This window comes from Mangifera indica, chromosome 6 (assembly GCF_011075055.1).
Source record: "Mangifera indica cultivar Alphonso chromosome 6, CATAS_Mindica_2.1, whole genome shotgun sequence".
NCBI lineage: Eukaryota > Viridiplantae > Streptophyta > Magnoliopsida > Sapindales > Anacardiaceae > Mangifera > Mangifera indica.
The window spans coordinates 10674148-10687892 of NC_058142.1; the positions used below are offsets into that span (position 1 = coordinate 10674148).

General features: G+C 29.9%; 1 protein-coding gene across 1 annotated transcript; it reads left to right on the plus strand.

Annotated features, from left to right (window-relative positions):
* Positions 1 to 6612: 6612 nt before the first annotated feature.
* LOC123219791 (probable inactive receptor kinase At5g58300) lies at positions 6613 to 11392 on the plus strand. Its single transcript, XM_044641777.1, has 3 exons — positions 6613 to 6963; positions 7844 to 9218; positions 10481 to 11392. The coding sequence occupies exons 2-3, from the start codon at positions 7850 to 7852 to the stop codon at positions 11080 to 11082; spliced, it is 1971 nt and encodes a 656-aa protein (XP_044497712.1). The 5' UTR covers positions 6613 to 6963; positions 7844 to 7849; the 3' UTR covers positions 11083 to 11392.
* The last annotated feature ends 2353 nt before the right edge of the window (positions 11393 to 13745 follow it).

A 13745-nucleotide genomic window follows, 5' to 3' on the forward strand; every position in this document is an offset into this window, starting at 1 on the left:
TTTTTTTTTTTATCTAATTCTTTCAATTTGATGAATATATATATATATATATATATATATATATATATATATATATATACATATAGTCTGAATTAATGATTTGGCGTTATGTTTGTCCAATGTTTTGAGCTGTATAGCGTTGTAGAGCATTGTTTCACTATCCGAAATTCACCTTCTAACTGATGTGTCATTTAATTTGAATTGACATTGTCATATCATCATTTTTATTTTTCAATAATTATAGTACATATTTTTGATATACAGAGTATACGTCATTATATGATTGAATGATTTTAAATTAAAAATAAAGTAATATTCAATTACATACTGATATATTATTTATATATTCAAATTATGTATAAAAAATATGTACATATAATATTGTTCTTTAATGATTGCTCTTTGGTGATTTAACGAGGTAGACACAATGGTGAATACGAATTGAATCGAACTAAACCCAAACACCCCCTGGCTCGAATAAAAAATTGTTTGACTTGAGTTCAGTTTGAATTTATTGAGTCAATATTAAGAGCGTTTCAAGTTTGATTTGAATGAAAATGGTTTGGTTCAAATGCTATTCAAGTTTGGTTATAATTTATGGTTTAAATATATGATTCAAATTCATTATTTGAATTCGTAACTTATTGATAAAATAACATTGTTTAACAATTATTTAATATAATTTGAATTGAGTTACAAGTTAAATTTGAATCAAATTAAGTCATTTATTTAGTTTGTGAGTTAAATGGAGTTGAATTTTTTATAGTTTGAGTTTTATACAGATTTAAAATTTTAAAATGAATTGAATCTTTTAATTTGAATTTAGTTGATATTCAAAGAAAACAAACTTGAATAAAATTAAATTGGCCTTTGAATCTGAGTTAACTGGGATCCTGTCCAGCCTTAGGTCAAAAAAGGAAGTGGATATTAAATGTTTTCTCAAATTCTGAGAACAATTTAAAATGATAATTCATTTCAATAAATTCTCCCATGTTTAGGTATAAAATTTACAAAGTGGAATCCGATGATCCAAAAAAGATTTATTCGGGGGAATCCTAAAACATCCTCGGATACCAATTTACGGTAATTTTTAAATCAAATAAAAAATACCAAGTTGGCAAACTCATAAACTAAATCAAACTGAATGTTTAATTTTGTTTAATTTATTATTTAGGCCTATAAAAATAAAACGGCATTATTAATAAAATAATTTTTACTAATTACATATTCAATATTTTATTTCCCATTCTATTTGTAAAGGGTTTTTTTTTTTTTTTTAAATTTTAAGTATCTTTTGTGTTGATACTATTTCAAGCATCACCTTCTAAAAACGACATTATTGTTTACATAATTAAATATATTGCTAATTATGATTAAGCAAAATGAAGTGTGTGCCATTGTACACGATGGGAAAAATTCAAATATTGATTAGGAGTAACATATTTTTCACATTCAATATTTGATTAATACGTTGTTGCTCTATCAATTCGAATCGTTAAATTCGCCCTTGCAAATCAACTTCTATAACTAGTGATAGACTAAGGAAAGGTCAAGGTTGACATTAAAAACTTTTTAGTTTAATAAATGTAAACTAAATATAATCCTAAATATTTTCATTGACACCCTTTAGATTTTGTTAGTTCTTTTTTATCCTTTACATATTCTTTTAATTCAACACTAACACTTATAAATTTTATTTTTGGAACCATTACCATCTATAACATACAACCACTCTTGTATAACAATGTGTTTTGTTATTAAAGATAATGTGTTATTTTGTTATATTAAAGTACTTTGTATTAAGATATAATTAATATATAATACACTTATTCGTTTTAACAATAGTAACAATACACATATCAAAGGGCTAGATTGACCAACAGCATGATCAAAACCCCTTTTTATATGGTCTTACTACTATAAGAGGTCGTGTTTGAGTTTCGAGTAAGACATGCAAGGCAACCAGACATGACCTATTAAAAATATTTAAAAAATTAATTACAATCAATTAAAATTATAAATTATAAAAAAATAATTTGATGGGTTAGTCAATAAACACTTAGAAGTTGGTCTGTAAAGGCACAATCTAAAAGATCATAAGTCACATCGTGAACCATTTAATCCTAATAGACAACTTGCTAGGCCCCCCATTCAATTTGACCCTAAGCATGATAACCTTGGAGCTGGTCTAACATAGCCCACTGCTATCCCCTAATAGACAACTTGCTAGGGCCCCCATTCAGTTTGACCCTTAAGCACAATAACCTTGGAGCTAGTCTAACATAGCCCACTGCTATCCCTATTGCCAAAGTTGGTAAAATTTGGTGGAATATGTGAAAAAGATTGAAATAACTACTTCGCTCTCTTGTTCATACATATAAATGTAATAGTTTTAGACCAAAATAGCCTTTGCATTTCTCTACAAAGACAATTATGTATTGGTTGGATAAATGTTCTATCAAATTTCTTCTCTTGAAAGTAAATTTGTTTCTAAAAAGAAGGAAAAACCCTTGTAAATGTTGTGACCTGAAGTCTCATATCGCTTCCGTGCAGTCTACTGAGTTTGTATATAAACAGGGGTCAGAAGCTCTTAACTCAATTGACGCGTTTTCATAAGAGAAACAAAACCGTGTGGGCTTGAAGCCTAAAACGGACAATATCGATTGAGATGTTTATAACACGTTATCAGTACGATTCGCGATGGGGGGGTGTGTTGTGACGTGAAGTCCCACATCGCTCCCGTACAGTCTACTGAGCTTGTATACAAACAGAGGTCAGAAACTCTTAACTCAATTGACGCGTTTTCATAAGAGAAACAAAACTGTGCGGGTCTGAAGCCCAAAGCGGATAATATCGATTGGGTTGTTTATAACAGTAAACATACATATATTCAATGTAATACAAGATTTTCTCCTTTACCAAACACTTAATTCAAAGGTTCTTTTCAAACTTTTTCTCACTGAAACAACCCAACCCTTGTAAAGTATATTTTTATTCATCCAAAATATTCACAAACAAACACTTAGTTTAGCTACTTAAAACCAAGAAATATCAATTAGAAGATTTCGTAATCTTCAATTTCATAATTTATAGTGAATTATTTATTACTTGTTTTTGCAATAAAAACAAAGGTTGTTTGTTTGACCAGAAAGTGGGAGAAAATGTTGGTTTCATTATCAATAAAATATTTGTTTGTCGGTTTTGTTAGACTTTTGTTGTTCTTTTTTTAAAATTTTTCTAATAAATTTATAATTTCTTGTAACAACCCAATTATTCCTTCTCAGTATTTTAATAATTTGACATCTACAGCTTAAGTACACCCTCTCACATATAGCCAAACAGCATTATTTCAGGGTTTTGAAAAAACAAACACATTCTACAAAGAACATTATTTGAGAGATTGACAAAATTATTTTCTATAATAATTCATGGCTTAGGTTCTATTATCTTTTAAATATAAAATTCAAAATTATGAGTATTACTATTAAATGTTATAAAAAGGGACCTAAGCCATCCAAATTAGAAAAAGAAATTCAAAACTCTAGAAAAGAAAAAAAAAAAAAAAAAAGAGTTGTGGCCTTCTAGAATGAATGGGTGATGAAATTTTGTAGCATTACATAATTTGATTGATTGAGTAAGAACTTCATTTGTACCCACCAATTTAAAAATAAAATATTTTATGAAAGCAAGCTTTATACACAAAAGTAGCAAGATATAGAGATTCAATTCTTCAAATTATATAGAGTCAAAAGAGTTAAAACTTGTCATTCGTTGATATATCACATGTAGAGTTTTGGGTTGATTCAAAGCAATAGAAAATGTTGCATTTGGGAAATTTTCTAGTGTTAAAAATCAACCAATCTAAGTTATAGCTTAATTATCATTTTCGACATTAAGGTTTATAAGAACAAAGTGCCTAAGTTCTTATATTCATTAACAAAAAATATTAAATGTTTTTCTTTGGGCATTTCCCATTTTATTTGATAAATTTAATTTTTCATTATTTCTTTAATTATATGTATGCCCTTTATAATTATTACCCATAATCTTACTGAAATTATTATTGATATGTCTAATATAATCCATGATCAAGCAATACATATATTTCTTGGTTAATTGTAACAACAAAGTTTCAAAAACCGGTCATTTCAATCTTTATTTATTTATTTTTTATGTAAACAACTCTCAAATCTCTTGAGAAGGGCAAATTTGTCTTTTTATTAATTTCACGTTAAAGAATTAAAAAAAAAATCGACAACCCTAGAAATTGAAGTTCAAAAGGAAAAAACTAAAAAACACAAGTTAACAAAATTTAAAAATAGTCTTTGGCATATCAAAATTTTCATTAATACTTTTTTTTTTCTCTTTCACGTCACTCTTTTCTTCCTTAAGAATGGTTTAGGTAGGTTTAGGTTTAGGTTTAGGTGAGTGGTAGTTCTAGAGGGTTTACGCTTAAATAGGTGACAAATTTGGTAGGTTTGAGATTAGATTGATGACAATTATGACAATTATAATTTTCAAACTTGAATTTTGGAAACTTAATTATAGGATTTGAAACTTGTAAAATGACCAAATTGTAATGTAGGTGATTACAACAATTAGAGTTTTCAAAATTTAAATTTTTCTTTGTAAGTGTTTCAAACTTGAATTGTAAGAATTGAATTATATGTTTTCAAACATATAAAAAGGTTAAGCAATCATTTTCAACACGTTAAGATGAGACTTGTAAAAGAATTGAATTATTTTTAAATTTTTTTTATATTGAAATTACTATTTCATCTTTATAATATTAGATTTTTTATTGGAAAATATAATTTATACATGACAAAGTTAGATTTTAAGAATAAAAGAAAAAATTTATATACAATGGATATAAGTATCTTAAAACTAGACCTTGGGCGATGGAATATATTATCATGAGCAAAAATGAGATGGATCCATGTTGCATGGTTGCCAGAATAATATAAATTTGGTAGGAGTGGTTAGAGTTATAAAAAATAAATAGAGTGAGTAGTTGGGCATTCACATTCACAATTACAACCTCTCAAGGAAATATCATCACCTCGTTAATGAGTTGGGTTGCCAATTTACCCAGCAAGACTTGAATTCCCTCATTTAATATACCAAATGCTTTGCTCATACATTAATTGAATTCATATTGTAATGGTCCTCCTCCTCTCCACACCACCCATGTTGTTCATACACACACATATTTAAAGCAATTGGGTCCTCTTCTCTTTGACAAGGAGGAGGTTCATTGGCTAAACCATTTAGCTGTTCATATTAACCGTACATAGGATTGAAGTTGAGCTCAACTTATGAGTGTGCACGGTCTAATTTGAAAGGTTTTTTAAACTAAATAAAAATAATAATAATTTAAAAAAAGTTAAACTCAAATTCTGTTCAAATTGAATTTTGAATTCGATTCAATATTAAAATGATATCATTTTAATACGTATTAATCAAAATAATACTATTTTAATTAATTTATATTAAAATTTGTACACTTGTGAGTTTTATAAGACTCGAATAATAAACTAAATTAAAATCCATTCCCAACTAATTTATTCGTCTCTTTACAGTTCATCTGAACATAACGAGGTCAAAGGGTTGACAGTGAGGTTCATTGGCATAAAGTCAACTGTATGCACCAATATCTAAAGTGAGAGATGCTTTTAACGGGAGACTTTCGCACTTTATTCTTAGATCACTATTTAATAAAGGTTTAAGGAACTATTCACGTTGTACGATTCAATCGCCTAGTCTTCTATTTTCACAACTTTCTACATTTTTTAATTTCGAAAATCCCCTAAAATTCATTAATATCTTTAAAGTTTTCAGAAATTATAGTTCACATCATTGATACTTTCATCTATGCTTGTACTTTTAATTTTTTTTTTTTTACTTTTAATTGAATTTATTATAAATTAAGGATATAATTAATTATTTGATAACATTTTAGAGATAAAATATTATTTAGTTTGAGGATTTTTTTTAATCTTTTTAATAAATTTATAAAAAAATAAATATAAATTAGGGTATAAAAGTTATTTCACAGAATTTTGAGGATAAAGTTTTATTTAGCTTAAATATTTTTTTCTAATAATTTTATAAAAAGGTTTATGAGTTTTTTTAAAACAAATTTAACATAAGGGTGAAAAAATGATTTTTCAAATTTAAAGGTTGTACATAAACCTTGGGTGGAACAATTTGGCCTTGGAAATATTACAAAGTAGAAACATGGAAATAAAGATAGACGATTTTGATTCAGCTTTCACAGCTCCAACCCTAACGGGGAATGCGACAAAGATAAAAAAAAAATTTATAACTAGAAACAGGATAGAGAAGTAAATATATGTGTCCCATTGCAACTTTGCCAAATCTCGACTTTATCATAGTCTTTACTTTGTTTTTATCCTTTTATATTAATATATTTATTTAAAAATATTAATTTACTTTTTAAGTATTAGATTTTTATATTTTTTAAATTTATTTAAATTTTTGTATATTCCTGACCTTTCAATTGTGGGGATCGGATTCCAGCACCCGATGCCACCCTACACGTTGAATGGAATAAATATTTATAATTCAATTTGGGCTTCTTTCGATTAATTAAAATGTGTAGTGAAACAGCGTCACTTTCACTTCTCTCTTTCACTCTCTTTCTCCTTCTCTCTTCATTCCCAGTTAAACACCTTCGCCTTTATTTCTTTTTTATTCATTCTCTCTTCTTTAACTTCCGGCCAGCTCAAAACAACTGCTTCTAACATGTCTTACGACATCCCCACGTGTATTTAATTCATCATAAATTACTGCCTACTTCACTCCCTTTAGTTCAACCTCAAATGCTGGATCTGAAACTTCATTTCGTACATTCCTAAGCAAATGCTATTAGAGAAACTTTTTAGTTTCAGCTCCAATGTTTAAGCTGAGTTGACCTGTCAACTCATTATTTGATGACAGGTACGCTTTCAATCAACATTTTTCATCTTTTCTACTTGTTAGATCTGGGTAATTCTCACAATTGTTTCTGGGTTTTTTGATTGATCTTTTAATGGTGGTTTATTTAAAAAAAAAAATTGATTATACGTTTGTAATTTTTTTTTTGTGGTTTTGGTTCCTTGTAATTTTTTTGTGGGTTTTGTTGTTTATGAGAATTTAAAACTCTTTTTGTGTTGAACGTTTTGTGCTTATTGTGAAATTGGTAAAGCTAGGTGTATTTGTAATGGAGTCTATAAATTTCATACGCTTATTATTATTCCTTTGCTTTATTGCTGCCTTTTTATAATGCTTACTTTATGTATTTTTAGCGTACTTTTTTAATCCTTAATTTGAGTTAACCTTTTAATGAAATAGTTGATTAAATTCTCAATTCCTTAAGTTATCTAATTGTAGATGTTTCATTTTCTCAATAGTTGACATAGCTATTAAATTTCATAGCTTAGAACAAGCACTATGGGTGTAAGTATTGTGTATTTTAATGGAAAAAATTTCCCCATTTTAGCAGCAGAAGTAGACAATGCTTCAATTATTTGCATATATCTTTAACTAAAAAAATCTATTTTTTATGGTTTGTAATTTTAATACTTTATAGATGAGAAACAAATTGAAGGAAGAAATCTCCTTTATAATTTCTATGGTTCATGAAAATTAGCACCATCTCCATCATTTGGAAAATGAACAAAACGATTTGGTGGATTGGCTTTTGCATTTGTGACTCTTTTTAGTTATATTTTTGGCTTGTGCATAGATGGATCTTGTTTTCTTTGCTTGTAAAGATTCCCGTTGGTTATTTATTTACTCTTTATATTTATTAATAGTGGTTGTTGATGTTTGTTTCTAGGTGTCAATGCTGCTCTGTGGTGTACCAAGAATTTTAGGCCTCCATATTGTTCCTTTTTGTTACCGCATTCAGTTTCAGATATCCTGTGTCAAACAACTCCACATGAAGTTCGAGTTCACTTCATTGTTTCTTTTCTTCTTTATCATAGTCAATCTATTTGCTTTGGCTGTTACAGACCTGAACTCAGATCAACAAGCCCTTCTTGAATTTTCAGTCAAAGTTCCGCATCTAAGGAAACTCAATTGGACCTCCACTAATCCCATCTGCCAGTCTTGGGTAGGCATCACTTGCACGATGGATCATACTCGTGTAATTGCACTACGGCTTCCAGGAGTTGGACTTATAGGCCCTATTCCAAACAACACTCTTGGTAAACTAGATGCCCTTAGGACTTTAAGCCTTCGATCTAATGTACTAACTGGTAGTCTACCTTCTGATATTGTCTCCCTTCCTTCTCTGCGACACCTATATCTCCAGCATAATAACTTCTCTGGTGACATTCCTTCATCCTTTTCCCCACATCTAACTGTATTGGACCTGTCATTCAACTCCTTCGAGGGAAACATTCCACAGAGCATAAATAATTTGACGCAACTCACTGGATTGAATCTCCAGAACAACAATCTTTCTGGATCCATTCCCAATTTAAATGACACTAAGCTCAGACACTTGAATTTAAGCTATAATCATCTTAATGGTTCAATCCCACTGTCCCTTCAGAAGTTCCCCAATTCCTCTTTTATAGGAAACTCTTTTTTATGTGGACCACCATTACAATCATGCTCCATTATTCCACCTTCTCCATCACCTACTTATTCTCCACCCCCTGTGTTACCTCGAAAAAAAAGCTCCAAACAGAAACTAGCATTGGGTGCTATCATTGCCATTGCTGTAGGAGCCTTACTGCTATGCCTTCTAACTCTAATTTTTTTATTCTGCTTTTTGAAGAAAAAAGATAATGGAAGAAATGGTGTTTCTAAAGGGAAGGCTTCTAGTACTGGCAGGGGTGAGAAGCCCAAGGAGGAGTTTGGAAGTGGGGTGCAGGAACCTCAGAAAAACAAGCTGGTTTTCTTTGAAGGTTGCTCATATAATTTTGACCTTGACGATTTATTAAGGGCTTCAGCTGAAGTGCTGGGTAAGGGTAGTTATGGCACAGCATATAAAGCTGTCCTGGAGGAATCAACAACAGTAGTGGTTAAAAGGTTAAAGGAAGTGGTGGTGAGCAAGAGGGACTTTGAACAGCAAATGGAAATTCTTGGAAGGGTTGGGCAACACCCAAATGTCGTGCCACTTCGTGCTTATTACTATTCAAAGGATGAAAAGCTCTTGGTTTACGATTATTATTCAATGGGCAACCTATCAACACTTTTGCATGGTATGCTTTTTGTGCTTCTCTGTTCCAATTAATTAAGTCAAAGAATAATTACAGAAGGAGTGACTTCGAAGCTTGACTTTGTTTTAACCATTTATAATTGCCTTGAAAACCAACAGAGGGATATCTTGAACTGCAAATGACATAAGCATATGAAATTAGTTACTCTTGCCTTCATCGTATGGTGCTAAGAGTTCATAATCCTTATACTTGACTATTTGTTGGACTATTAAAAAACCCTCCATCTGTGAACCATACGAAGTAGTCCTTTTAAATCTTACAATTTAATCAATTTGGAATCCAGTACTAGAATTTCATGATTAGTTGGGAAGTAATTAATGACAATCCTTATATAAGAATAAGGATTTATGATAAAATTAATATAAATATTACTTTGCTTATAAATAAATGTGTTACCACTGAAAATCATAATATTAAAATGAGTTGTTTTGGGAAAATAAACGACAACAAACCTAATACATATGACATTATGTTGCAATTCGACTGTGGCAAAAATTATCTGTGGCCTAGAGATTCTTTAACAGTGAATATGGAGTATGCTTGAGATGGTAGCTTGATAATTGAACTGATGCATATTTATGTTTTTATGTTTTGGTAGATCTCTGACTCAATTTAGAAATGATTCATCGTATCTATAGATATGTAGTCTCTAAATTGGTTAACAAATTGTAATTTAAATATATCATGTTGCTGTCATGTTTACATAGTATAATCTGATGATAAATAACAGTTAAGTTTAGAAGGATACATGATGAATTTAATGGTTGTGGACTGAAATAGGATGCTTACCATTATATGTGAACTGGTCGATTACTTGGAAGAAACAGGAGTTTGTTGATAAAATCCTTTATATGGTATGGATGGGTTTTAATGTTAATGGTTCATAAATTATTTTATCCTAGGAGAGTAATTGACTGTGAAATTGCTTCCATAATAAAGTATGAACATGCAACCTGGATGATTTGAACTTCAAGATAATCCAAGTTCAAATAGAAAAGCTTGGATATCCTTTAGGACTTGAGCCTGGCTAATTCTAACTTCCAGATAATCTAAGATAAATAGAAAAAGCTTTTATATTCTTTACAACTTGAACCGTTGTAACGATTAATATCATATATGCAGAATCCCCCATACGTACATGGGATGTGCTAGCTTCTTTACATTGGTCTGTTATTTTCTACTTTTGCCTTGGTCTAGTCCAGCTTCTTCGGCTGAAAGGAGTGCATATATTTTCTTGTTGGCAGGAAACCGGGGAGCTGAAAGAACTCCACTCGACTGGGACACTAGAATAAAAATATCCCTTGGGACCGCTAGGGGAATTGTGCATGTTCATTCCGTGGGTGGCCCAAAATTCACTCATGGAAATATTAAATCCTCAAATGTCCTTCTCAACCAAGATCTTGATGGATGCATCTCTGATTTTGGCCTGACCCCTCTTATGAATGTTCCTGCAACTCCATCTCGGAGTGCAGGCTATCGTGCTCCAGAAGTGATTGAAACTCGTAAGCACAGTCATAAATCAGATGTGTACAGTTATGGTGTTCTTCTTCTTGAGATGCTGACTGGAAAAGCACCACTCCAGTCTCCAGGGCGTGAGGATATGGTTGATCTTCCTAGGTGGGTTCAGTCTGTTGTGCGGGAAGAATGGACAGCTGAGGTTTTTGACGTGGAGTTGATGAGATTCCAAAACATCGAAGAAGAAATGGTGCAGATGTTGCAAATTGCCATGGCCTGTGTGGCAAAAGTGCCAGACATGAGGCCTCATATGGATGAAGTTGTTAGAATGATTGAAGAAATCCGGCCATCTGACTCAGAAAACCGGCCCTCATCTGAAGAGAACAAATAAAAGGGTGCAAATGTGCAGACTCCATAATTGTTTACAAAGTTTATGCCTAATTATTTCAAGTAAGATTCAGTATTTTCCATGGGGAGATGATAGTGATTTTTTTTCAAGCATTATTTGTAACTTGGATGCGTTTGTGGTGGCTTCGTACGGTGTGAATCTGTTCAATTATGCTAATTTTCTTAGGGAACGATGTAGTTCTATTCTTTTCAACTCATTTGATGGGTTTTTCATTTCAAGATATCTTGTAATTATTTTTATTTCAACTGTGTATCATTTGATGAGCTTCAATTCATGTTGGTTAATCTGTCCAGACAACTTTTCCTATATTTTATCCAAGGCATTTATATGTAAGAAAATTAATTTTTCACCCTCAAGTTTTAGCCAAATTACTTCCCCTCCACAGATTTCCGAACAATAGAACTTTGTACTCATATTTTTAAGTACATAATTGATAACATAAAAAATATATCATTATGTGATTTGATGATTTTAAGTTAACTATAAAGTAATATTTAATCATATAATAATACATCATTTATATATCATATTATGTATGCATAATATTATGCAATTTGGAAATTACAATTTTTCTCCAAAGTTGAGCTCTTTTATGCTTGGGACTAGTTTGGATATCTTAATCTAGCGGCGAAAAGAGCTTATTCAAAGTCATTAGTTTGTTTAAATATAGAACTGCATAGGATTTCGTCTTTCTCTAAAAATTTCGATAAAATCATATATATATAATTTTGAATATATAATTGAGTATATAAATGATATATAATTATATAATTAAGTAATTTTAAATTAAATATAAAATAATATTTAATTACATGATAATATATTATATGTATATTCAATTATTTATACAAAAATATATATACATAATATTGTTTAAAAAATTGTCAAGAAATTTAGAAAGAAAAATGATAACCAAGTTTGGGTGAACCTCAGGGTGAATAAATAGACAACCGTATATTAAAAAATAGCATTTCCACGTCCATTCGCTTTGTCGGGTCGAAGGGAATGGCAGAAACCAATAACAATTATTCCAAGTTTTTGGCATTGACAGATTGACTGAAGAAGCTAGCATGTTGGTGTTGCCTTCTCTGAAACCATTTTGTTATAACTTAACAAATATAAAATCCATAGAAGAATCCTCCTAATGTTGTTCATGGACATGCTTAGCTTTCTCAAATCTTATTCTCATCTTAGGTTTAGCTTCTGCTTCCATTCTCCGCTCCGCTTTGCGCCTGAATTCAACATATCAAATCATCCTATCTCAATAGGCCAAACAGCATTGAATTATGATTTCAGTTTCGCCCTCAAGTTTACCAACAGTAATGATCAATTGTCCTCTACATATATATATATGGATCATTAGAATTTCAGATGCCCTCGCTGCATATAATATTAGGACAGGCTAATGTTGAAGGGTTTTCGCAGGCGACAGGGAAAGTTACAAGGTCGAAAGAAGATTTAACTGGTTTTTAACTGTAATTAACTAATTGTTTTATCAAAATTTTACATAAAACTCATTTTTAATTCAAATAAGTGTTGACCTAAACCTTCTATAATCTTATTTATTTTTGTTATATAACTGAAAACTTCAAAATTTTAAATACGTAAATTTTATGATTTTATTAATAAATATTATTTTTTAAAAATTAAATTAGTTAAAATATTAATAATTCAATCAGAAAAATTTATTAAATTAAATTGAATGCATATTAATAATATGTTTATGATAAAATTGGTGCAAAAGACGTGATTGCAAGAGAAGAAATGGCAGGCGATATCTGCCTAGGCGAGGCACTCTGGAGTTGCACTATTTATTGAGCATTTATTGCTTCTTGCTTAATTTGTTACTTCTTTCCTCTCTCTTTGCATTTAATTCTTCTCATTTATTGTTACTTTTTCTCTCTCAGCATTTATTGCTTCTTAGTCTGGCTTAGCTAAGCCTTGCCGCCTACTTTTTGGCCTTTTGCAGTTCATTTTAATAAATTTTTCCTGACTAATTTAACTTATAAAAAATAATATTTATTAATAAAATCTTATATTTTCAACAAAATTATAAAATTTTATGTACTTTAAAATTTTTAAGCTTTCAATTATATAACAAAATTTGATAAGATTATAGTGGATATAAATACATTATAAATATGAATTAAGATGAGTTTTATGTAAAATTTTAGTAAAATAACTAATTAATTTGTAGTTAAAAGATGTTTGCATTTTTTCTTTTTAAGGTTAAAAACGAGTAATTTTGGTATCATATTGATTTTGTAATATAAATGTTTAGTAAATAAAATGAGTGATAATTTTGTTTAGACAGATTGTTTTGGTGGTAAAAATTTCAATATCTCTTTTAATAATGTTGGGTAATATTAATTATAGTTTTAGTTTTATCAAATAATTGGATATTATAACGATAATTTATGAATAAGTTTAAAGTAATCAATAAAAATAAATCTGATATACTTTGTAGATTTTGATCTGGGTAGATGAATCATTATTTATTGCACATTTGATGAGGTCTAATAACCTAAGATATAATGACTAAGTTCCTCGATGAAATCCTAACAAAGCAATTTTGATTATTGAAAACCATCATTCATAGATGTTTCAAAAGTAAAAGATTAGTTACTTTAATGCAGATAAATTTC